Source organism: Chiloscyllium plagiosum, unplaced genomic scaffold (assembly GCF_037043375.1).
Source record: "Chiloscyllium plagiosum isolate Xiang-an unplaced genomic scaffold, Cpla_swu_hap1 HiC_scaffold_10, whole genome shotgun sequence".
Taxonomy (NCBI): Eukaryota; Metazoa; Chordata; class Chondrichthyes; order Orectolobiformes; family Hemiscylliidae; genus Chiloscyllium; species Chiloscyllium plagiosum.
In genome coordinates this window covers 79,900,065-79,927,909 of record NW_028270148.1, presented here as the reverse complement: position 1 = coordinate 79,927,909, position 27,845 = coordinate 79,900,065, and the positions used below count along the sequence as shown (strand labels likewise).

Genomic DNA, 27,845 nt, shown 5'->3' with positions numbered 1-27,845 from the left:
CTTTGGTAAGTTTATTGTAGTGTATCTTGCACATGGTGCACTCTGCTGCTACTGTACTTCAGTGAAGAAGGGAGTGAATATTGAAAGAGATGATGAGTTGCCAATCATGTAAGGTGGCTTCCCTTGAAAACTGTCTAGATACTTGTGTTGGAGGTGCATTTTCAAGCTCAGTGGAGAGTATTCCATCACACCCTTGATTTGTGCATTAAGTTGAGAGGTGAGTTCTTGATGTAACGTTTCCAGCCTCTAACTTGTTCTTGTAGCCACAATGTCAATGCGGCTAGTCCAGTTCAGCTTCTGATCAGTGGAAATCCAAAAGATGTGAATCCTCTCAGTCGTCTTTTTCTGTAAAGAAAATGGTTCTAATTTGTGAGATAAGCAACTCATTGAAGATTTTAATACGTCCACAGCACAGAACAAACTGTTAAGCATCTTTCTAAATTAAATTCAACATTGTCAAATTGGAGAAATTTGATTATCCCACTTGTCACGCAAGTCTTAATTTTTTAAACAGCATATTTTGTCTCGCCATGACCAATGGTTCTAGTGTTATCAAAATAAACCGGAGTATGAATTAATCATTAATGCGTTGACTACATCTGATTTCAGACTGGAGCAACAGATCCTTCCAGGATCACAAGTGGTTTGGGGATTGGTTGGGGAAACTGGAGATTCTGAAATTAGAACGTTCCAACAAACTTTTGTTTTTATGTGCCAGTTAATACTGAGAAATAAATATTTGACATTTCAAGGCGTAATCATTTTTGATACCCCTGCACAAAGATTATGCCATAAAGATTAATGTGGCTTTTTACTGACCTGGCCTGCAATTCCAGCATTTTCTATTTGAAGATCACAATTGTCAGTTTATCTCCAATGCTTTCCTAAGCTGGTATGTAACAGATGAATCGGCATGTGCAGTGCAGTCTTTTCAGCTTGGGTACGTTTTGTAGCAATTGAGAACTGCACTATTCCGTAAGAAATTCATGTATAAAGTCCATTTTGAGTTACTGTTTTCTTTGTCACGTGATTGAAGTAAAAATGACATTGTGAGTTAGAAACTGTGGTCTACCCCTCAATTTATGGCCCAAGTTAGGTATTTAAATTGCATGTTATTCTGGAACAGTTTGGCTTTTTGAAATATGATTTGAGTTGCTTATGTTGCTGTTCACAATCTGATAATACTCTTGGAAACTAGTTGATGTTAATAGTAACTTTTTTTTGTTACCTCCTTTTTTTTTTCTTAAATTTTGGTTTGAACCATGTTGTTTTTCAGTGATTTTACTTCTTGTTAACTTTGTTAGTAGAAAATTGTTGCCGAGCATCGTAATCTTTAATTTAGTCCTTTGCAGCATGGAATGTTTGGTTTTTTTTAAAAAAAAAACAATTACTCAACAATATCGATGATGTCTTGATTGTTTCAACATGGTTTGGATCTTTTTCAAAGCAATAAGAGAAGATGTGAAATATTGCTTTATTAAGCACAGATGTTAGTGCACCCTAACAAAATGAAGTTCAGAATTGATGGCTGGTTAAATACTGATTATATGAGCTGAATGTTGGTATGTGTGCTTTTTTAAGCAAAGAAATGTAAAATTTATACTTTTAAACAGCAAACAGTTTCTTACAGATTTTTATTCAAAGACTCAAAGGAAATTCCTGCATTTATAGTAGTATTTTACTTAAAGGATGTCTGTGTTGGACATAGTGTTAGATAGTAAAAATGTGGAGAACCTTTTTTCCTTCAACATTTCCGTGTAAGAGTCCAATATTGACCAACTGTACTTTTAATGAATCTGATTCCTTGAGCAGTTTCTCCTTCTCTCCCTGGACTAACTTCTGCTTTTAAGTTGTATGCTCCTTTAATTCCTATATATTCCCTCTGAACAGACTTTTATTTAAAGTTTACTTTGCTCTTATTTTGAGTTTCTGGTCTGATAAAGAAACAAAGTTAACATTTCAAGTCTGATATGACTCTTTACTAAAGAGTTTTTTTTGTCTTTCTCTCCCAAGATGTTGCTAAACCTCTCCCTTTTTTTTTGCCTTTTATTAAATGGTTCAAGAATTCAAAAGGTACTTTACGTCAATCTTCATGGTGGAAGATACTAGTAACACATCAGAACCTCCAGAGTTGGGGGCAGACGTGAGTGCAGTGGCCATCACTAAGGTGCTGGGGCAGTTGAAAGGTCTGAAAATGGATAAATCACTCAGATCAAATGGATTACACCCAGGGTTCCAAAGGAAATAGCTTGTGGAAGAATTGGTTATCCTTCAGGAATCACTGGAGTGAGCGAGGGATCCCAGACGACTGGAAAAAGAAAAAAGGCTAATGTAACACCTCCTTCAAGGGAGGCAGATGACAGGAAATTCAAGGCCAATTCGCCTGACCTTGAGAGCTGCTAAGGTTTAAGAGTTCATTGTTAAGTTTGAGATTGCAGATACTTGGAAGTGCATGGTAAAATAAGGCTGATACAGCATGGCTACATGAGGGGGCAGTAGAGACTACAGGAGGGCATATAGAGAACAACACCAGGCATTCCTGAAAATGGTGTGTCAACCTAGTGAAGCTACCAATAGGGTTACTTGCATTCCAAGTATTAAAGTCCTTGTGACCATCCTATTCAGCTTTTTTGCTAGGATCCTAGTCCCTGTTCTTATTGCAAGGAATTTGGAGTTTGGCATTTAAAACTAGAAAATCTGTCCTAGCATTGAATTACAGAACTCTTGTTGCAGGCTGTACAAGATGTTGGTGAGGCTACATTTGGAGTACTGCATGCAGTTCTGGTCACCCTACTATAGAAAGGAAATTAGTAAACTAGAAAGAGTGCAGAAAAGACTTAGTAGGATGCAACCTGGTCTGGAAGATTTGAGTTATAAGGAGGGGTTGGATAGGCTGGGACTCTTTTTTTCCCTAGAATGTAGGAGACTGAGAGTGACCTTTATAGAGATCTATAACATCATGAGAGGCGTAAATAAGGTAGATAGCTGAAAGTTTGTCCCCATGGTAAGAGAGCCTAAAACTAGAGAGCATAGGTTTAAGGTGAGGGGGAAGAGATCTAAGAGTCCAGAGGGGTAATTTTTTTTCGAGAGGGTGCTGAGAGTCTGGAACAGGCTGCGAGAGGTAGTGGTGGAGGAGAGTTCAATTCTGTCATTTAAAAACATTTAGGTTACATTGGGCAGCATAGTGGCTCAGTGGTTAACACTGCTGCCTCACAGTGCCAGGGCCCCGGGCTCGATTCCCACCTCGGGCGACTGTGTGGAGTTTGCACATTCCCCTGTGTCTGCTTTGGTATGCTCCGGTTTCCTCTCACAATCCAAAATGTGCTGGACAGGTGAATTAGCCAAGTTAAATTGCCCATAGTGTTAGCTGCATTAGTCAGGTGTAAATGTAGGTAAGGGAATGTGTCTAGATGGGTTACACTTTGGAAGGTCTTGTTGGGCCAAATGGCCTGTTTCCATACTGAAGGGAAACACATGAAAGGGAAAGGTGTTTTGGGATATGGACCAAATGCTGGCAAATGAGACTAGTTGGGCTGAAGAGCCTGTTTCCATTCTGTAGACTTCTGACTGTAAAGCTCTATAAGTCATGTTATGAGAGGGTGTTAGTAAGTACTGTGCATAGTTTTATCCCTCTATTTAAGACAGGGTATATTGGCATTGAAGGCAGTTCACTTAGTTGATTCCTGGGATAAAGAAGTTGACTTATCAAGAAGCAGCTAAATGTGTTGGCCTTCATTTATTAGAGTTTAAGGGATTAAAGGGGGCTGTAAATTCTTATCAGGGTAAATTTGAGAAATGTTTCTGCTAATGGAGGAATCTTGAACTTGGGGGGCAGTTGCAGAATAAGGGAAGAGTTTTTAAATTATAATATGGAGGACTTTCTTCTGACAGTACCAAATGTCTGCAATTCTCTACCCCAGAGATTTGTGGAGGTTTGATCGCAAAATACTCAGGAGGTAAAAAGATTTCTGTGATACTAAGGTGTTGAGGGGCCTGGGGCAGATGAGCCATGATCTTGTAGAATGACAGGATAGACTTCTGCTCCTATTTCTTATCTTGTGTGGTCAGGAACCATGTATGTACAGTCTCCTTCTCGAGCTGAGTGACGACAATCACAGTTGAACGGATTAATATAGCACAAAGATTTCAGTGCAAGCATTGAGTGGGCAGACCTGACCAAGGCTTGGCATAGCCCTGCATGAGTAGATTTATTTGTGTTATTGAGGAGCGAACATGAAAGATGAGTTGAGTCTTGGAGGGATCTGCCATAATCTTGTGGAATGGTGTAGCGAGGCTTACTCCCATTTAGACTCTTAGTAATTCAATTTCCTTAATTCCTGTGAGTGGACTGTTAGCATTACATGTTCAGATTCCCTTTTTATCTACAGAGTTTTGATTCTTGAAATGAGCTCAAAAGCCCACTGAAAATAGATATCTTACTGCCTTCATATGTCAGTGTTAGAAAGCATGAGAAGAGTGAATGTACTTAATTAAATATGGAATTAAATTTTAAATTAACACCAGATCCATCAGCCTCTAAAAACAGTTCAATACTTTGGGTGTAAATTCTTTGAATCACAAAATAGTATTGTATGGAGGGGGGGGGGGGGTCATTACACCCATACGAGTCTCCGTTCATAGAGTTAGTCATGGAGCTATGCAGCACGGAAACAGACCCTTCAGTCCAACTTGTCCATGCCGAACAGAGATCCTACATTACTTTTGCCCCATTTGCCAGCATTTGGCTGATTATCTCTCAACCCTTCATATTCATAATACCCATCCCAGTGCATTTTAAATGCTGTAATTGTATCACCCTCCATCACTTCCTCCAGCAGCTCATGCCATACACCCCATTCTCTGCATGAAAATGTTGCCCCTTGGGTCCCTTTTATATCTTTCTCCTCCATCTTAAACCTAAGTGCTCTAATTTTGGAAACCCCCACCCTAAAGAAACAACTTTGTTTTCCCCTATCTATGCCCCTCATTATTTTATAAACCTCTGTAAGGTCACTCCTCAGCTGCTAATGCTCCAGGGAGAATAGCCCTGGAGTATTCAACCTCTCCCTATAGCTCAAACCTTCCAACATCCTTGAACATTTTCTGAACCCTCAAGTTTCACAATATCCTTCCTATAGCAGGGAAACAAGAATTGCACACAGTATTTCAAAGGTAGCCTAACTAATGTTCTATACAGCTGCAAACATGACCTCCCAACTCCAGTACTCAATACTGTGACCAATAAAGGCAAGCTTACCAAACACTTTTTTTTTTAAAAAAAACAGTCCTCTTGACCTAAAATTCCACTATGAGCCTGGACTCCAAGGCCTCTGAGCAACACTCCCCAGGATCTTACCATTAAGTGTATATGTCCTGCTTTAATTTGCCGTACCAAAATACCCCACATTTACCTAAATTTAATTCCATCTGCCACTCCTCAGCCCTTTAACCCATCTGGGAGAAAGTGAGGACTGCAGATGCTGGAGATCAGAGCTGAAACATGTGTTGCTGGAAAAGCGCAGCAGGTCAGGCAGCATCCAAGTAGCAGGAGAATCGATGTTTCGGGCATAAGCCCTTCTTCAGGAATGAGGAAGGTGTGCCAAGCAGGCTAAGATAAAAGGGAGGGAGGAGGGACTTGGGGGAGGGGCGTTGGGAATGCGATAGGTGGAAGGAGATTAGGTGAGGGTGATAGGCCGGAGAGGGGGTGGGGCGGAGACATTGGGAAGAAGATTGCAGGTCAAGAAGGTGGTGCTGAGTCCGAGGATTGGGACTGAAGTTTGTTTAGTGTATGAATTCCCAGTCCCAATCCTCAGACTCAGCACTGCCGCCTTGACCTGCAATCATCATCCCGACCTCTCCGCCCCACCTCCTCTCCGGCCTATCACCCACACCTTAACCTCCTTCCACCTATCGCATTCCCAACGCCCCTCCCCCAAGTCCCTCCTCCCTACCTTTTATCTTAGCCTGCTTGGCACACCTTCTTCATTCCTGAAGAAGGGCTTATGCCCAAAACGTCGATTCTCCTGCTTCTTGGATGCTGCCAGACCTGCTGTGCTTTTTCAGCATTTACTCATCTGATCAAGATTCTGTTGTATTCGGAGGTAACTTTCTTTGCTGTCCATACACTTCCAGTTTTTGTGTCATCTGCAAACTTAGTAACTATACCTCTGATGTTCTCGTCCAAATCATTTATATAAATGACGAAAAGCAGTGACCCCAGCACTGCTACTTGTGGCACTCCATTGGTCATTGGCCTCCAGTTTGAATAGCAGCCTTCCACCACCACTGTCTGTTTTCTACCTTTTTGAGAGAGTTCCGTATTCCATGTGATCTAATCTTGCTAACCAGTCTACCGTGTGGAATCTTGTTGAATGCCTTCCTGAAGTACTTCTAGATCACGCCCATTGCTGTGCCCTCTTCAGTCCTGTTCATTAACTTGATTGAGTTTTTTGAAGAAATAGTGAGACATGATTTCCCATGCACAAAACCATGTTGACTATTCCTAATCAGTCTTTGCCTTTGCAAAAACATGCAAATAGTGTTCCTTGGAATTCCCTCCAACAACGTGCCCTCCACTGATATCAGGTTCGCAAAGTCTGTTGTTCCCCGCCTTTTCCTTACAACTTTTCTTAAATAGTGCCACCATGTTAGCCAACCTCTAGTCTCTCCAACACCTCACCTGTGGCTGTTGATACAGATGTCTCAGCAAGGGGCCCAGCTTCCACAGAGTTGTAAGATACATCTGGACTGGTCCTGGGGATTTATCCACCTTTGTTTTAAGTTATCCAACACCGCCATCTCTGTAATCTGGACATTTTTCAAGATGTTGCTATTTGTTTCCCCATGTTGTCTGTCTTCCATATCTTCCACAGCAAACACACTGATGTAAAAGACTCATTTAATATCTTTCCCCCATCTCCTGCAGTTCCACATACGTGACATTATTGATCTTTTAAGGGGTCTTATTCTCTCCCTAGTTACCCATTTGTCCTTAATGTATTTGGAGAATCCCTTTGGATTCTCTGTAACCCTGTTTGCCTACAAGCTATCTTGTGTCCCCTTTTTGCCCTCTGAAGTATACTCCTCCTGCCTTTATGCACTTCTAGGGATTTACTCAGTCCATGGGCTGTCTAAACCTGACATATGCTTCCTTTTGCTTGACCAAGTGGGCGGCACGGTGGCACAGTGGTTAGCACTGCTGCCTCAGCGCCAGAGATCCGGGTTCAATTCCCACCTCAGGCGACTGACTGACTGTGTGGAGTTTGCACGTTCTCCCCGTGTCTGCGTGGGTTTCCTCCGGGTGCTCCGGTTTCCTCCCACAGTCCAAAGATGTGCAGGTCAGGTGAATTGGCCATGCTAAAATTGCCCGTCGTGTTAGGTAAAGGGATAAATGTACGGGAATGGGTGGGTTATGCTTCAGCGGGTCAGTGTGGACTTGTTGGGCCGAAGGGCCTATTTCCACACTGTATCTAATCTAATCTAATCTAAAAACCACAATTTCTCTCATCCTCCAGCATTCCCTCCATCTGCCAACCTTGCCCTTCATCGTAATAGGAAGATATTCTTGTTATCTCATTTTTGAAGGCTTCTCATGTTATAGCTGTCCCTTTTTTACCTGCGAACAAATGCCCCCGTTCAACTTTTCAAAGTTCTTGGTTAATGCTGTCATAATTGACCAGCCTCCAATTTAAACTTTTACTTTTAGATTTGATCTATCCTTTTTTTCTCATCGTTATTTTAACACCAATAGTATTATGGTCATTGGCCAAAAAGTGCTTCCCCCACTGATACCTCAGTCGCCTGCCTTATTTCCCTAGAGTACATCACGTTTACACCTTCTATACTGGTGCATCCACATTGAGAGTCAGAAAATTTTCTTGTACACACTTAACAAATTCCTCCAACCCCCTTAACACTATGCCAGTCCCAGTCTACGTTTGGAAAGTTAATATCCCCTACCATAACCTCTCTAGTATTCCTCCAATAACTCCGATCTGCAGAAGTCTGTCGTCCAGGCTCTCCAGTGTAGAGCAGACCGCATAGAGAGCAATGGACACAGTAGATGAAGTGTTTAGATATGCAGGAAGATCTCTGCTGGATGTGGAAGGATCCTTTTGGGGCTTTGGATGGAGGTGTTCTCCTTCCAACTATTCAATTTTCCCTGGGCTTTTACCCCCAAAGAATTTGATTGTGTTATTGACGTTTAAGATTATCAAAATACTAAATTCAAACTTGATTGGAATTTGGTATCTTTCAGGGTATAATTTAAACTGGTATAATTCAAATTTGTTTTGTCGTTTCCAGGCAATCAGCTAATCTAGCTTTTGACCAAGTGCTACATTGTTACCTTTATCCAGAACACTTGGTGTTGTCAGGTAGTTCTGCTAGCTTTTAAGACTGAGGTGCAGTTCACCCACATCCACATAACATCTGTAACAGTCCATCTTCTGTAGTTACACTGGCACTATTCCCCACCTTTTCCTCCACTATGTTGATGACTGTGTGTATCGGAGCCACTTTGTGCTCCCGTGACTAAGTTGAACAGTTCATCAGCTTCACAAACACCTTCCACTTGACCTCCAGTTCACTGAGACCATCTGTGACATATCCCTCCCCTTCTTGGACCCCGCGATCTCCATTTCTGGTGACCAACTCAACGTGGATATCTACTTCAAACCCACCAACTCTTTGACAGCTATCTGGATTGCACCTCCCCACATGATCAATAATGCCCTCCAGTACATCTCTACCTCAACTTAGTGCACCTCTGTCCTTGAAGCCCATCCATCTACCTGCGACAAGGATGGAATCTCCCACCGGTCCTCACCTTCCACCCCACCACCATCTTCCGCTATTTCTGTCACCTACTGTCAGACCCTGTTACCAGAGAGATATTTCCCTTCCCACCCCATCAGCATTCTGCAGAGACCATTCCCTCTGCAACTCCTTCATTAGGTACATGCCCTCCACCAACCCACCCTCCACTTCCAATGCCTTCCCTTGCCACCACAAAAGGTGTAAAGCCTGTGCCCATACTTGATTCCCACTCCTCTCCATCCAAGCCCCAAAGGATCCTTACATATCCAAACATCTCATCTACCCAGGAGGACCAATTCCACTACCGCACAACCCAAATGGCCTCCTTAAAAGACCGCAATTTCCTCTCCAACATGGTCGATGATGTTCTCCTCCACTTCCTGCACCTCTGGCCTTGAACCCCGCCCCTCCAATCGCCCCCAGGACAGAATCCCACTGGTCCTCGCCTTCCACCCCACCAACCTCCGGATACATCGTATCATCCTTCGTTATTTCTGCCACCTCCCAAACAGACCCCACCACCAGGGATATATTTCCCTATCAGCGTTCCGGAGAGACCATTCCCTCCGTGACTCCCTCAGGTCCACACCTCCCACCAACCCAACCTCCATTCCCGGCACCTTCCCCTGCAACTGCAAGAAGTGTAAAACTTGTGCCCACACCTCCCCCCTCACCTCCATCCAAGGCCCCAATGGATCCTTCCATATCCGTCGCAAATTCACCTGCACCTCCACATACAACTTTTACTGTATCCGCTGCACCCGATGTGGTCTCCTCTACATTGGGGAGACGGGCCGCCCTACTTGTGGAATGTTTCAGGGAACACCTCTGGGACACCTGCATCAACCGCCCCTTTGCTGAACACTTTTAACTCCCCCTCCCACTCCGCCAAGGACATGCAGGTCCTTAGCCGCCTCCATCGCCAGACCCTGGCCACACAACGCCTGGAGGAAGAGCGCTTCATCTTCCACCTAGGAACCCTCTAACCACACTGGATGAATGTCGATTTCTGCAGCTTCCTCATTTCCCCTCCCCCCACCTTATCTCAGTCCCAACCCCTGGATTCAGCACCACTCTCTTGACTTGCAATCATCTTCCTGACCTCTCTGCGACCACCCCCTCTCTGGCCTATCACCCTCACCCTCACCTCCTTCCACCTATCGTATTCCCAGTGCCCCTCCTTGCCTCACCCCCACCCCACCTTTTTAACTCAGCTCGCTTGGCACACCAGCCTCATTCTCCTGCTCTTCGGATGCTGCCTGGCCTGCTGTGTTTTCCAGCACCACGCTTTTCAACTCTGGTCTCCAGCATCTGCAGTCCTCACTTTCTCCTACCTCATCTGCTGTGTCAATTGCTCTTGATCTAGTCTTCTGTATGCTAGGGAAATTGGACGTCAACTCGAGGAACATTGTAAAGAACCTCTCTGAATAAAACTCACCAAACAACCTCCCCACTTGTGGCACATCACTTCACTTCACCTCTGCCTTCTACTCCATCAAGGACATGCAACTTTTGGGCTGCCTCCATTACCAAATCCTAGTCATCTGACATCTGGAGGAAGAATGCCTCATTTTCTGACTTTGGACCCTCCAACCACATCGCATCAACATCGATTTAACCAGATCCAACCCTCCAACTCAGCACCATCCTTTTTGAACTGTCCTACCTGTCCATCTTCCTTCCTGACTATCCACTCCACCCTCTGCTCAGACAGATCATCACCCCCACCTGCATCTACCTATCGCTTTATCAGCTACCTCTTCCACCCCTCCCACTTATCTTTCAGTCCCCTTCTCCAACACCCAGCCCACAATCCCTGATGAAGGGCTTATGCCCGGAAGGTCGGTTCTCCTGTTCCTTGGCTGCTGCCTATCCTGCTGTGCTTTTCCAGCACCACATGTTTGACTCTGATCTCCAGAATCTGGAGTCCTCACTTTCTCCTAGTCACTGAAATTACCTGGCAAGCCATTCTGTAGCAAACCATTATGAAGCCTAAGACTAATTAAACCTAAGCACTCAACAATGTCAAGACCAGCCCTGTTGACCTTGCAAAGTCCTTTTTTTTTATTTGTATCTTCTCTGCAGACTAGTCAAGCAATAGGCTGTCTCTGTCAACACCCTTTCCCCACTGCTCTGTCTCGCCCTCTGTGTGATGCATGATTCTTTGGGTCCCAGGTCGGACCATCACTGTCGCTGGGTGTGTCTTATTACGTTGGCAGGATGGAATCCCTTAGTGGTATGCAAGCAAGAGAGAATTGCCATCAAAGTCCTCCATTAACTCTGAATCCCACATTTCATGACATTGGGTCAAACTTCTGATTGAGGACATGTACTCCTTGCCATCTCCTCCTTTCCTGCCGACCCAACCCTAATCTTTCCTCCCTTGGCTGATGAATCATATTGCTCCATGTTGAACACAAATTGGAAGAAGCATGATGCGTAGCAAGAGCACAATGAGTTCACTCAACCAGAACACTGTCCATCACCCAACTTGTTTGCGAGCAGCCCTTCTGATCTAGCTAGCACAGTTGTAAAGGAACTAAAGCTGCTAGATTGGATTGTCAGCAGAGGCAAAACCTACTGAACCTTCACCAATTCAATAACAGGAGTAACCACCACACAGTCCTTATGAAGATAAACTACTGCCTTTACCGTGAGGATATCTTTCATGTTGTATAGCATGATCACGTGCTAAATGGGACAGATTTTGAATAGATCTACCAACTCTAGTCTGGGTATCAATGAGGCCCTGTGGTCCTTCAGAACTATATTCAACCACTGTCTGCAATCTTATGGCATGGTATATCTACTCTTACATATGCCAATCTTGAGCCATGATATGGAGGCACTGATGTTGGACTGGAGTATGCAAAGTTAAAAATCACAACACTAGGTTATCGTCCAACAGATTTACTTGGAAGCACGAGCTTTTGAAGTGCTGCTCTTTCAGGTGGTTATGGAGTATAAAATCAAATTTATAGCAAAAGGGTTATAGTGTCATGGAGCTGTAAAGATATATTAAACAAATTTAGATTGTCTTTCATCTTTTAGAATAGGATATGCTAGTTTCAGTTCTTTTATATATAAATCCAGGAGTTCCTTTTAAGTTACATTCTCAAGATGGCTTTAGCTTTTCTAACAATGGGTACCATCTCTGCTCAGGCAGTGCCTTACAGGTGTGAAGTTAAAATCTATCTGTATCCCAATGTTGAGTCAGACTGGTTCTATTTCTAAAGTGGGACTTAAAGAATCTTGCATGGATTTGTGTAGTTTTTGAGCAAAATAAAATGTAATTCTGCAAATACAAATTCGCCCCATAAACCTCCCTGTGCGCATGCAAGAGAGACAGTGTGCATGCGTGTGGGTTGAGTGCACATGAAAGCGTTTGTGTAAGCATGATCAAGTATGTGTGTGTCTCATGGGATATAAGCGTGCGTGGATATGAGTGGGGGGAGTGCAAGTGTCCATAAGAGAGTGTGTGTGTATGGTGCAATGGGGTCATCTGTAGTGTGACCCAAAGTCCTGATCGAGCCATGGGTACCGAACTTGGCTATTATCCTTTGCTTGGCCACTCTGTGTTGTTGCTTGTCCTGAAGTCCGCCTTGGAGGGTGGTCACCCAATGGTAGCATGCACACCTACGCACACCCAAACACCTACGTATTCTGTCTGTCCCTTTTCATACATAAGCTTGTTCTCATACGCGCGCACATCCACCCTGCCCCCACCCCGCACTCCCACATACGCACCCTTATACCCTTATACACAGGCTTATACCCCATCACACACTCACACGTACTTGACCAAGCCAGGTTTATCGACAACCCTGCCTCCTGAAATCGATCAAACAATTCTGATAGATGCTCCAAATGTTGCTTCCATGTGTGACTAAAAATTATCAGGTCATCTACAAACATGACACAATTGTGTAATCCCAAAATGACCTAATTAGTTAGTCTTTGAAATGTGGTTGGTGCATTCTTCACACCAGATATTTTCAATTGATAAAGTTCATTTAGTGTCATGAATGCTGAAATTTCCTTGATCTTTCAGATAAGTGTACCTGTCAATATCTTCTGAGTAAATCCAGTGTAGAAATGAGTTGCTGTTCCAGCTCCTTGATGCAGTCTCCCACACATGGAATAAGATGCAAATCAAATTTCATAACTGCGTTGACTTTGATAGTCCACACAGTTGTTGGGTGCCATCACTATGGGTGATCTCCATTTGCTGCAACTCACTTCAATTATGTCATGTCTCAGCATGCTTTTCATGTATTTTTGAACCTATGCAAATTTTAGAGGGTTAAGCCAATAAGGATGTTGTTACAACAGTCTATCACCGACTCACCTCGCTCGCTCGCTCGCTCGCTCACTCACTCACTCACTGACTGTAATAGCAGTCTCTAATCTGCAAGGCTCATTAAATCAATTTACCTAAACTCCCTTGTCAACATTTTCTAAACCTAAGACTTGTAAGCCTCAGAATTGGAAAAAGCGGGAGTGGTAGTAGTATCACCACCTGCAAGTCCCTTTGCCAAGCCAGACAATCCTGACTTCTGCCCTGCCTTCACTGTATCAAAAGTTCAGAATCCTGGAACTCGCTCCTGAACAGCACTGATGTACCCATGATCCCAGGATTTCAATTACTGAAGGCAATAACTTGAGTAATTAGGGAAGGGCAATAAATGCTAACCTGACTACTAACAGCCACATCACATGAACAAATAAAAAGCCCTAATTTCATGCATAGCTGTTCCATACTTAGAGACAAAAAAAAACTGCAGATGCTGGAATCCAAAATAGGCAGGAGACTGGAAGAACACAAACAGCTTGGCAGCATCGGGAAGTGGAGAAGTTGATTTTTCGGGTGTAACCCTTCTTCAGGACTCATGCCTGTTCCATTTTTCCTGGTAGACTCTAGTCTCTAATCTTCTAGTCTCTTTCATGCTCTGTCAAATTAAGCAGAACACCCACCACCAATCCCCCCCCAAGTGAATGAGCAGGTTAGTTTTTTTCCTCCGTTTAAGGTACAGGCCCTGCTAACGTTTATCTCTTTCATTCCCTTGACCGTCAATAAATTACGACTCTTTGTTCCAAACTAAATTGCTGACTACCTGTATAAACATGCATGCAGGTAATCGCTAGACAAAAGGGCAATTCCCTGCAACTGATCACCACGGTGTACATGGGATATTTCAAGTAAAAATTCATATACCTTGCCTTGTAACTAAATCTTTGATTGAGGCCCACCTGGATATTTTAAATTTCTACTGAAAACAGAATATTTCTCCTCGATTTACTGATTCCACCAAGAAACTCCTTTGTTTACAAAATTGCTATTGGCTTATTTAAAACAATAACTTATTTTACCCTTTTTATGAAGACAACTGGGACATCTCTCTACTAAGGACCTCATGAAAAATGGCTCCAATGTTTCTAGTTTCACACTCAGCCCTGACCTGCATTAATTAAACAAAGATTACCTTTTGAACTGTCTTACTTGAGTTGTTCTGACAGGTCCTAAAGGACAGTGTAATTACCTTACTGTTATAAATTATCCTCCCCAAAAGTAAAAGCTGCCTCTAAAATATTAAGGTAAACCTAGATTAGGGCACAATCATGAACTTATTTTCATTCCTACTCTGGTTGCTAATTTTTTTTTTTAAAAAGACTTTTTTTGTTCATGCTGAAGTATGATTGTTCCTCGTTCACAATCTAGTTATTCTTAGCGAGGAAACTGTATCTAAATACTTGTCTGTCTGCATTCAGATAGCCAAATAATGTGCCTGAGGAGAATTATGACTTTACCCTAGCTTCATGTATCTGTTGATTTAGAGAGAAACGTGCAACAATACTGAACTGCTCAAAAATATTGTGCTGTCTTTAAAGCTTCTATCATGTGTAATCCTATCACGTAAACCTCTACTGTAAGTTGGAGTGCAATTTTAAATAAGTCAGTATGTGTTCCAATATTTTTGCAATCAGGACAATGTATGTCAGCTATAGTGAAGATAAATCATTGAGCTGTTTAGTTCTTGTAATGCTTTTCAAATCTTACCTATCTTTTATATTGTATTTTCAGATCTACGAAGCTTGAGAATGTTTCAAGAACTGTGCTTTTGAACTGGTCACTTTTGGTGACAAGTGGTTGTCACTAGAAAAGAAATTACAAGTATCTGTATCTGACACAACGTAATATCCATTTTGTTCTGGATGAAAGTTTGCTTGCTGAGCTGGAAGGTTCATTTTTAGACATTTCATCACCATACTAAGTAAGCCTCCCGTAACATAGTCAGTAAGCCTCATGTGAAGCCCTGGTGTTAGTCCAGCTTTCCATTTGTCTAAGTTTCCTTGGGTTGATGTCATTTCTGAACTCTATCAATAAGCACATTGATTTGGACCCCATTTACCACCCCCTGAGAAAAGGAACAGGGAAATGACATCACCAATTAGAAGAAACTAAGACACAAATAGAAAGCAGGACATAACACCAGCACTTCACTGGAGGCTCACTGATGATGTTACCTAGTATGGTGACAAAATGTCTGAAAACAAGCCTTCCAGCTCAGTGAGCAAACTTACATCCAGAACCTCAACCTGAGCTACAAATCGTCTCAAAACATCTTGTTTATGGAAGATTATCATATTGAAATGTGTTTTCCTGAGACTTGCATGCCAAACATTTCTGGCATGGAACGCAGTAATGGGAAATAATGCCTTGTTGCCATTTAAACCAAAATGTTTTGTCTATTATCATTAGTTTCCTCATCTCTGCAAGAAGTTTGGAAATCAATGAAGATCCATCTGCACACTTTCAGGGAGGGTGGGTTTAGGCAATAGATATAACTCTGTTAGTGTCATCCATATTTTGATTTTTGTTTTGAAAAAGTAGCAATAGTGACCTGAAGTAATTTCAGATCCTATAACTGATTTATCTATAGGTCTGGTCATGAATCAAAGCAATTGACTGTGAACAATATGTAGCTGGTGTCACCATGATACTCGTCCTTATAAAGTGGAAATCATGATATCACAGTTTGTTGGAGTCAGTAATTAAAGTTTAAGTGCTATGAGAGGCATTATTCTTGGCTCATGTACCATTTTGGCTGCTAGAATTGTGTGTTCCTCTGTTACGAATAATGCCCAGTGTTTATTTTTATCCACTTTTGAATTCAAACTGCAACTGGCTATTGTGCATTTTGTTAACTTCATCTAATTCGATTCGAGTCATTTAACCAGAGGATATAAAATGATTTATCAAAAAACTACAGGAAGAAATTAATAAATTTTATGCAGAATATTGTAAAATCAAAAATCCATTCAAGTAACAGTGGCAAAAACTAAATTCATAGGTGTTTTGAAAACTAAAATTTTGAAAACTGTCCAGAAGAGAATCTGAGCATGGAGACTGCAGATAGTTTGTCACAGCATTAACAGAAGCACAAAGAATTGAATGGCCAAAATACAGCCAATTTTATTAAAGATTTATTCACCTTTATCACACTGGAAATGCTTTTTCACACGTAACTGTCAGCAGAATGTCAAAAATATGATGTATTTGTTTCTGATACACCATTACACCAGTTGGTTCAGTTACAGTGCCTTTAGCTTGCGAATATACTACTTTTTGTTCAATTTTGTTGAATGTTTAACACTTTTGATAATTAAACAAAAGGCTACATAGTGATTTATGAGCTTAAGCTAATCCTGCAAATCTAGGGGACTATGACTTTATGGTATAACTGCCTTTTGATTACTATTAATCAAAAATAGTTCTCTCTCCAAGATTACTCTAAGAACTTTTTAACAGAAATAACTGGTCTGTACAAGATAGTGCTGAACCCCACTGGCCAGTGCATCAGGCATTGATGACATTGGTTTTGTGCTGATATGTCCTTACATCCTACACCATTATGGAAACTTTGTTCTTACTGTCAGGTGTTTTTATTATGTTAGTGCAGCATGATTACTTGTATCTGTAGCAAGTTATACAGTACAATCTGATTCTGATGACATCATTTTTCCTTTCAAGTTATTGAACGATTAATGCTTTTCATTTAAGTATCAGTGAGAATGAATTTAATAATTTAATGCTTGTATTTGTATAATAATTTAATGCTTTATTTGTATAAACAACTTTTGAATTAGTAATGTATTTAAACTTGTGTACTTTTTGGATTGTTACTGTAAGATTTGATAATTAGGATTTTTATTACATTGTCATTTTTTTGGAACACCTGTAAAGGTCTGATCACACTCTGTACAGAGCTGACTTTAGTATAAAGGTCAGTTTGCCACAATAAATAGTTACATGAAATGTATTTGAAATAATATTTACAACATTTATCCTTTTCAGGAGTTGTACAGAGCTTTTGCTTTGCTTGCCTGATGAAGTACCAGGGACACTGTGGGAACAGTTTCAGGTTTGTGTGCAGGTAAGTTGAGCTCCATCAAGGGTGAAAGTAAGTGTGAATCGTCAAACAATCTGACACATCTTTACCCCAGCTATTACTATTGAGTCTAGTTTACATCCATCTATCCCTAAAATATAAATTTGTCGCATGATGAGCATGAGTGAAAACAACTTTACTTTTGATTTCAAGAGAAATATTTTGAGCAGTTAATTGCTCCTAAGCATTCTTTGGTTTCCCAATGCTTAATGTTTTTTATTAGTCTAAAGGCTTGAATCAATGTTACTTTCAGTTTGTGCAGATAGCTTTGCGCTCCAATGTTAAACACTTTGCCAAGCTGCTGTTACTCATTCAGCAACAACTTAGAATTACAGCAAAACAATCATACAAAATAAATACACAAAATGCTGGATAAAAGGAGCACGTTTGGCAGAAGCTATTTGGAGAGGAAGAGTTAACGTTTCAGGACATTACCTTTCTTCGGAAATATTAGAAATGTGATAACTCTATATGGTGACAATGGAGGAGAATGGCAAAAGACAAAAAACAGAAGCTTGTGCTGAGGCAGCAGATGCAAGATATTACATGACAGGAGTTTGTGGGTTGGAGTTAATGTGCATAACAATCTGAAATATAAAATTCCAGCGATAAGTTAGCTTAGCTTTTGCCCTGACGATTGTTGAAAATTCTTAGAATTTTCTTGACCCTTCTGTGTTGAATAAGAGCAACTTTGATTGTTGTAAGAATCATATTTTTTAAAATGGGCAAGAGTATAGTTTTTTTCCGCAAGATTTCTCCTCATCCTTTGTAGACGTGATGTTTGTTATCACTCTGAATTTTTTTTTTTGCAAATTGCCCACCAAGTAGGATAGTTAGACTGGCCTGTATATTGTTATTTAATGCTTGCTTCTTTTTAAGCTGGGTTTTTTTTATTCAGGATTAATGATTTATCTACTTATAAAGACATGAAATAGATAGCTTAAACCCTGTAATATCTTCCCTATCTGTTTTCGTTACCCAGTACTTCATGCTGTTCCTCCTTGACCAAAGATATCTGCGTGAATATCGCCCTATTGCTTTGAAGACTGGCACAAAGTATTTTATATAAGAGCCATGTCACATCTTCTACTTGTATTGTTAGACTGAAAGTGCATAATAACAGGTTTTTCAAAGTCTGATCAAAATGATTACAAGAAGGCAATTGTGCTTTGTTTTAAAGCACATTAGTACATTTATTAGCAACAAATGTATAATAACGAGTCTCACTGCCTTCTGCCTGTTGTACCCTGCTCTATGTCAATGCTCAGAGATGTATGGGCCAAATACTGGCAAATGGGCCTAGATTAATTTAGGATATCTGGTCGGCATGGATGACTTGGACTGAAGGGTCTACTTCCTTGTTGTACAGCTTTTTTGACTATAACTCTGATCCTGGCACCATTTGCAAACCCCGGTCTGACTTGAAATCCAGCAGCAAATAGTGCATGTGCTAAGTTGACAACAAGACTGACTGCCTTCTTACAGTTGCAAATTCCAGCCTGAAGTGAAATCCAATGAATGGGGCAAAGTCCCCTGATATTGCTAATATTCTGAACCTAAGATTACATGATGTATCATAATTTCATGGTACCTTCAGCGCTTTTCCAGGCTTTCCATTATATAGGAAAACATCTCCAGGTGGCTCTGTGTGTTGACCTAAAAGGACTATTCTCACCGACAATTTAGTGTCACATGGTTACTTTTCAATCAAAACAGGCTGTTTTGTATTATGGCTGTTTCCACATACTTTTCCACTTTACTTCAATTGCTCATTGTCATGTCCAATTAACCCTTAATAGTCTGGTTTGTGGAGATCATTTTTGATCCTACCATTACATTATTTTCACAGAGCAGTTGTTTTCAGTCAAAAATAAGCCTTACACTTTCAAAGGATTGCATTCATACTCATTCCATTGATTTGAAGTGAAATGTGTTTAAGCTGCATTCAGTGGGTAAGTCTGCATCTAATTCTCCATAGTTTGTTCTTTAAAGCAGCGACTGAATGGTATCCAAAACACAACCAATGATGGCTGACTTACTGATGCTTATCTGGTTTATTTTGCCATCGAGATCTTCTAGAGATTTAGGTAGCACTTGGTTAAGGAAATGCAGCTGGGAGCATAATGTCAGCATTTTGAATTTGCTGATGACCAGTATCTAGCCTGTCAATCAATGAGGCTTTAGATTTTACATTCACCCATTCTGCTGCGGGTGGAACAGTAGTCAATGGACTGGCTTTAGAGGTGTGGAGTGGTGCAACATATCAGTGCACAGCAGAATCTTAAGAGAATTAAGAATCACTTTCACAGTGAGGCATTTCCAATCTCTTAATGCAACTGAAGTCAAGTAATTTACCAAGGAGGAACTTTCTTTTATTCACTCATTGGACGTGGACAGCATTTATTACCTGTCTCCAGCTGGCCTTGAGAATGTGGTAGTGTGCTGCTGCCCTGCCCTACCGCAATCCATATGCTGCAGGTTGACCCACAATGTCCTTGGAGGGAACTCCAGGATTTTGACCCAGTGACCGTGAAGAAGCAGTGATATATTTCCAAGTTAGGATAGCAAGTGGCTTGGAGGGGAGCTTGCAGGTAGTAGTTTGACCGTGTCTGCAGCTTGTTCTTCTAGATGCATGCGGTTGTGGGTTTAGAAGATGCTGTCTAAGGATCTTGCATGAATTTCTGCAGTGCATCTTGGAGAGAGTGCACGCTGCTGCTACTCAGTGTCATACATAGAACATTGCAGTGCAGTACAGACCTTGTTAGCCCTCTATGTTGCGCTGAGCTGTGAAACCAATCTGAAGCCTATCTCTCCTAAACTATTCCATTTTCATCCATCTGTTTCTCCAATGACCATTTAAATGCCCTCAAAGCTGATGAGTCTACTACTGTTGCAGGCAGTACATTCCATGCCCCTACACATCTGAGTAAAGAAACTCCCTCTGACATCTGTCCTATATCTGTCATCCCTCAATTTAAAGCTATGTCCCCTCGTGCTAGCCACCACCATCCAAGGAAAAAGGCTCTCTCTATCCACCCTATCAAACCTTCTGATTATCTTTATATGTTTCAATTAAGTCACCTCAACCTTCTCTCTAACAAAAAAAAGCTTCCAGTCCCTCAGCCAATCCTCATAAGACGCTCCCTCCATACCAGGCAACATCCTAGCAAACCACCTCTGAACTCTTTCCAAAGCTTCCACATCCTTCCCATCATGCGGTGACCAGATTATACACAATACTCCAAGTGGCCCGCACGAGAGTTTGTACTGCTGCAAAATGAACTCATGGCTCTGAAACTCAATCCCTCTACCAATAAAAGCTAACACACCATATGCCTTCTTAACAACCTATCAACCTGGGTGGCAGGGATCTATGTACATGGACTCTGAGATGTCCCTGCTCATTTACGAAGAAGCTTGCCATTAGCCCAGTACTCTTTAATTCCTGTTGCTCCTTCCAAAGTGAATCACCGCACACTTTTTTGCATTAAACTCCATTTGCCACCTGTCAGCCCAGCTCTGCAGCTTATCTATGTCCCTTTTGTAACCTGCAACATCTTTCAGCACTGTCCACAACTCCACAAATTTACTAATCCATCTGTCTATGCTGTCATCCACATCATTTGTAAAAGTGACAAACAGCACTTGCCCCAAAACATATCCTTGAGGTACACCACTAGTAACTGAACTCCAGGATGAATATTTCCCATCAACCACCACCTTCTGTCATCTTTCAGCTAGCCAATTTCTGATCCAAACTGCGAAACCACCCTCAATCCCATGCCTCAGTATGTTGGGCAATATGTGAGGAACCGTATCAAACAGTTTACTGAAACCAATATACACCCTTTACCCTCCCCCACCTGTTTGGTTGCCTTCTCAAAGAACTCAATAAGGTTTGAGAGGCAAAATCTACCCTTCACAAAACCGTGTTGACTATCCCTAATCAACTTATTCCTCTCAATGATAAATCCTATCTCTCATAACCTTTTCCAACATTTCCCACAACTGAAGTAAGGCTGACTGGTCTATAATTACCAGGGTTGTCTCTATTCCTCATCTTGAACATTTGCTATCCTCCACTCTTCTGGCACTATTCCTGTAGACAGTGATGACATAAAGATCAAAACCAAGGCTCTACAGTCTCCTCCCTGGCTTCTCAAAGAACTCTAGGACAAATCCCATCCAGCCCAGGGGATTTACCTATTTTCACACTTTCCAGAATTGCTAGCACCTCGTCCTTGTTAACCTCCATCCCATCTCGTCTCGTAGCCAGTATCTCTGTATACTCCTCAACAACATTGTCTATTTCCTGTGTGAATACGGATGAAAATATTCATTTAGCGCTTCGCCTATCTTCTCCGACTCCACGCGCAACTTCCCACTCCTATCCTTGATTGGCCCTAATCTTTCGCTAGTCATTCTTTTTATTCTTGATATACCTATCAATAGATAGCTTTAGGGATTTCCTTGATCCTATCTCCTCCTGGCTCTTCGTAGTGCTCTCTCTTTTAGGTCTTTCCTGACTAATTTGTAACATGTAAGCGCCCTTCATGTGTCATCCTAACACAAGCCGCCTCCTTCCTCTTGACAAGAGATTCAAGTTTTTTTAGTCAACCACAGCTCCCTCACTCGACCACTTCCACTCTTCCACTTAAGGGCACACAGTAGCTGTTCCTTGGACAAGTTCCATATTTCAGTTGTGCCCATCCCCATTCAATGCATCCTAGATCTTGCCTAATCGCATCATAATTGCCTCTTACCCAGCAATAACTCTTGCCCTGTGGTATATACCTATCCCCTTCCATCACTAAAGTAAACATAAACAAATTGTGGTTGCTATCACCAAAGTGCTCACCTACTATGTGTAAAGAACCCGCCTCTGACATCCCCTCTATACTTTCCTCCAACCAGCTTAAAAACTATGATCCCTCGTGTTAGCCATTTCTGCCCTAGGAAATAGTCTCTGGCTATTGACTCTATCTATGCCTCTCACTATCTTGTATACCTCAATTAGGTCCCCTCTCCTCCTCCTTTTCTCCAATGAAAAACGTCTGAGCTCAGTCAACCTCTCCTCATTAGATAAGCCCTCTAGTCCAGGCAGCATCCTGGTAAACCTCCTCTGAACCCTCTCCAAAGCATCCACAACTTTCCTATAATAGGGCAACCAGAACTGGACACAGTATTCCAAGTGCGGTCTAGCCAAAGTTTTATAGAGCTGCAACAAGATCTCACGACTCTTAAACTCAATCCCCCTGTTAATGAAAGCCAAAACACCATATGCTTTCTTAGCAACCCTGTCCACTTGGGTGGCCATTTTAAGGGATCTATGTACCTGCACACAAAGATCCCTCTGTTCCTCCACACTGCCAAGAATCCTATCCTTAATCCTGTACTCAGCTTTCAAATTTGACTTTCCAAAATGCATCACCTCGCATTTATCCAGGTTGAACTCCATCTGCCACCTCTCAGCCCATCTCTGCATCCTGTCAATATCTCGCTGCAGCCTACAACAGTCCTCTATACTGTTAACGACACCTCCAACCTTTGTCGTCTGCAAACTTGCTGACCCATCCTTCAATCTCCTCATCCAAGTCATTAATAAAAATTACAAACAGTAGAGGCCCAAGGACAGAGCCCTGTGGAACACCACTCACCACTGACTTCCAGGCAGAATATTTTCCTTCTACTACCACTCATTGTCTTCTGTTGGCCAGCCAATTCTGTATCCAGACAGCTAAGTTCTCCTGTATTCCATTCCACCTGACCTTCTGAATGAGCCTACCATGGGGAACCTTATCAAATGCCTTGCTGAAGTCCATATACACATCCACAGCTCGACCCTCATCAACTTTTCTAGTCACATCCTCAAAGAACTCAATAAGGTTTGTGAGGCATGACTTGCCCCTCTCAAAGCCGTGTTGACTGCATTTAATCAAGCCATGCTCTTCCAGATGGTCATAAATCCTATTCCTCAGAATCCTTTCTAACACCTTGCAGATGACAGACGTGAGACTTACTGGTCTGTAATTGCTGGGGATTTCCCTATTTCCTTTCTTGAAGAGAGGAATTACATTTGCCTCTCTCCAGTCCGCAGGTATGACTCCAGTGGAGAACGAGGATGCAAAGATCTTCGCAAGTGGTAAAGCAATTGCATTTCTCGTTTGCCAAAGCAGCCGAGGACAAATCTGGTCCGGGCCTGGCGACTTGTCAATCTTAATGTTTGACAAAATTTTCAGCACGTCAGCTTGCTCTATCTCTATCCATTCCAGCATGCACACCTGCTCTTCAAAGGTTTCATTCACTACAAAGTTCGTTTCTTTCGTAAAGACAGAAGCAAAAAACTCATTTAGGGCTTCCCCTACCACCTCAGACTCCACACACACGTTCCCTATGCTATCCCTGATTGGCCCTACTCTTTCTTTGACCATTCTCTTACTCCTCACATAATTGAAAATGCCTTTGTATTCTCCCCAATCCGTTCTGCCAAGCCTTTCTCGTGCCCCCTCCTGGCTCTTCTCGGACCATTTTTGAGCTCCTTCCTCGCCTGCCTGTAATCCTCTAGAGCTGAGCTTGACCCGAGCTACCTCCACCTTATGTAAGCTACCTTCTTCCTTTGGACAAGAAGCTCCACTGCGCTCGTCATCCAAGGTTCCTTTATCTTACCCCTTCTTGCCTGTCTCAGAGGGACATATTTATTGATCACTCGCAACAACTGTTCCTTAAACAGTCTCCACATGTCTATAGTGCCTTTACCATGAAACAATTGCTCCCAGTCCATGCTCCCTAACTCCTGTTTAATCGCATCATATCCTCCCATTTTGCCTAATCCTCTCCTTCTGCATAGCTATGTAGAATGTGAGGCAGTTGTGGTCACTATCACCAAAATGCTCTCCCACCACAAGATCTGATACCTGTCCCGGCTCGTTTCCGAGCACCATGTCTAGAATGGCCTCTCCCCTCGTCAGCCTGTCAACGTACTGAGTTAGGAAGCCCTCCTGAACACACGTTACAAAAACAGCTCCATTCAAATCTTCTGCTCGAAGGAGGTTCCAATCAATATTGGGAAAGTTAAAGTCGCCCATTACAGCAACCCTACTATGTCCACACTTTTCCAAAATCTGCCGACCTATGCTTTCTTCAATCTCCCTGCTGCTATTGGAGGGCCTGTAGTAAACCCCTAACAAGGTGACTGCTCCCTTGCTGTTCCTAATTTCCACCCATACTGACTCGGTAGGCACATCTTCCTCGACAATGAAAGCTTCTGTAGCTGTGATACCCTCTCTGATTAGTAGTGCTACACCACCTCCTCTCTTTTTTTTTTCTCCCCCCCCCCTCCCTATTCTCTTTAAATGCTCTAAATCCTGGAACATCCAGCAACCATTCCTGCCCCTGAGAAACTCATGTCTCTGTTATGGCCACAACAACATTTAAGGGCGGCACGGTGGCACAGTGGTTAGCACTGCTGCCCCTCAGCGCCAGAGACCCAGGTTCAATTCCCACCTCAAGCGACCGACTGTGTGGAGTTTGCACATTCTCCCCGTGTCTGCGTGGGTTTCCTCCGAGTGCTCCGGTTTCCTCCCACAGTCCAAAGATGTGCAGGTCAGGTGAATTGGCCATGCTAAATTGCCTGTAGTGTTAGGTAAGGGATAAATGTAGGGATATGGGTGGGTTTCGCTTCGGCGGGTCACTGTGGACTTGTTGTGCCGAAGGGCCTGTTTCCACAGTCTAAGTAATCTAATCTAATCATAGCACCAGGTACTGATCCATGCTCTAAATTCATCACTTTTATTCCTGATACTCCTTGCGTTAAAGCAAACACACTTTAACTGATCCCTTGGTTCCTTCCCAGGAAAATCCTTCCCATTAGTTGGTCTCCCTCTTGCTATTGCTGCATCTGCATCAACTCTCACCTCCGGTATATAGCTCAGGTTCCCACCCCTCTGCCATCCAAGTTCTTCCACCCTAGCTCCTTCCATCCCTTTTCCTACCTTTGTCATTAGTGGACTACGACTTGGAGCTGCTCTCCCTCCCCCCTCAAGGACCCAAAAACACAATGCGAGACATGGCACCTGGGAGGCAACATGCCAACCGTGAGTCTCTTAAAAAGACTGATAGTGTGGCTCGAGTCTGTGGTGTGTTGTGACTTCTTAGAGATGACAACCAGACTATGCTGGCCCCTTGGCATCATGGTAGCCCACAAACATACAAATGCACTGAAACAACTATTGATGCATCCAAAGGACCCTGTGCCAGCAAACAGCAGAATGAACATCATATACAAAATACCCTGCAAGAACTGCAACAAATGTTACATCGGAAACATTGGAATTTCTAGAGGCTTGGCATTCAAACTGGAACTCCATCAACAAACACAGATTTGGACCCCATTTACCAACCCCTCCGAAAAAGAACCAGAAGTGATATCACCCACCTCAACAGACCAAGACACACACATAGAAAGCGGGACAGAACACCAGTGCTTCAACAGAGGCTCACTGATTTTACCTATCATAGTGACAAAATGTCTGAGAACGGCATGGCGGCACTGTGGCACAGTGGTTAGCACTGCTGCCTCGCAGCGCCAGAGACCTGGGTTCAATTCCCGCCTCAGGCGACTGACTGTGTGGAGTTTGCACGTTCTCCCCGTGTCTGCGTGGGTTTCCTCCGGGTGCTCCGGTTTCCTCCCACAGTCCAAAGATGTGCAGGTCAGGTGAATTGCCCGTAGTGTTAGGTAAGGGGTAAATGTAGGGGTATGGGTAGGTTACGCTTCGGCGGGTCGGTGTGGACTTGTTGGGCCGAAGGGCCTGTTTCCACACTGTAAAGTAATCTAATCAAATCTTAGCTCAGTGAGCAAACATACAACCTGAGCCATAGCCATATCCTTAATTGTGATTTTTGAGATGATATCTGAAAAATGTGGAACATGGCTGTTGGAGGACAAAGAAACGTGCAAGCACTCTTGCCAGCAATATTGTGAATAGTTTGTAAACTTGTACAATGAACTTTATTCCAATATTGTCAGTTAATTTTTAGAATGTAAAATATTGAATGCAAATTTCTTTGATTATTAGATTAGATTACTTACAGTGTGGAAACAGGCCCTTCGGCCCAACAAGTCCACACCGACCCGCCGAAGCGCAACCCACCCATACCCCTACGTTTACTCCTTTAACCTAACACTACGGGCAATTTAGCATGGCCAATTCACCTAACCTGCACATCTTTGGACTGTGGGAGGAAACCGGAGCACCCGGAGGAAACCCACGCAGACACGGGGAGAACGTGCAAACTCCACACAGTCAGTCGCCTGAGTCGGGAATTGAACCCGGGTCTCTGGCGCTGCGAGGCAGCAGTGCTAACCACTGTGCCACCGTGCCGCCCACAATTATGCTGAAATTTCTGCCAATGACTAAGGTACATATGATATACAGTTGAGCCACATTGGTAGTTCAACTGATGAATGTGTGATTTTCAAGAATTTCAGTGTGAAATATTTTATTGTATTACATTAGTGTCAGAGATGTACAGCACGGAAACAAACCCTTCGGTCCAACTCATCCATGCCAACCAAATATCCTAAATTAATCTGATCCTGTTTCCCAGTACTTGGCCCATATCTCTCTGAACCCTCCCTATTCGAATGCCCATCCAGATGTCTTTTTAAATGCTGTAATTTTCCCAACCTCCTTCACTCCTCTGGCAGCTCATTGCGTACACTCACCACTCTGTGAAAAGGTTGCTTCTTGGGTCTCCTTTATATAAATATATATCTTTCCACATTCACCCTAAAGCTATGCCCTCTAGTTCTGGACTCCCCCACCCCAGGGAAAAGAACTTGTCTATTTACTCTATCATGACCCTCATGCCTTTATAAACCTCTGAGGTCACTCCTCAGCCTCCAACCCTCCAGGGAAAACAGCTGCAGCCTATTGAGCTCTCCCTGTAGCTCAAATCTGCTAACCCTGGTAGCATTCATGTAAATGTTTTCTGAATCCTTACAAGTTTCAGAACATCCTTCCAATAGGAAGGAGACCAGAATTGCACGCAATATTCCAAAAGTGGCCTAACCATCCTGTACAGCCACAACATGAATGACCTCCCAACTCCTATGTTCAATACTCTGAGCAATAAAGGAAAGCATTTTAAACACCGCCTTCATATCCTCTCTACCTGTGACTCTACTTTCAAGGAACTATGAACCTGCACTCCAAGGTCTTTGTTCAGCAACACTCCATTATGCGTATGTGACTAGATTAGATTACATTAGTGTGGAAACAGGCCCTTCGGCCCAACAAGTCCACACCGACCCGCCGAAGCGCAATCCACCCATACCCCTACATTTACCCCTTACCTAACACTACGGGCAATTTAACTTGGACAATTCACCTGACCTGCACATCTTTGGACTGCGGGAGGAAACCAGAGCACCCGGAGGAAACCCACGCAGACACAGGGAGAATGTGCAAACTCCACAGTCAGTCGCCTGAGGCGGGAATTGAACCCGGGTCTCTGGCGCTGTGAGGCAGCAGTGCTAACCACTGAGCCACCGTTCTGCCCTGATTTGTCTTTTGTATC

The 27,845-nt window shown here is 42.7% G+C and overlaps 1 protein-coding gene across 1 annotated transcript in view; it reads left to right on the top strand.

Annotated features, from left to right (window-relative positions):
* Positions 1-27,845, top strand: part of LOC122552938 (zinc finger protein 292-like) — a 208,923-nt gene that overhangs the window by 88,889 nt on the left and 92,189 nt on the right. The window contains exon 3 of the mRNA XM_043696213.2: positions 17,174-17,252. Within this exon, the coding sequence (XP_043552148.2) occupies positions 17,174-17,252 (79 nt within the window). The remainder of the gene's footprint in view (positions 1-17,173; positions 17,253-27,845) is intronic.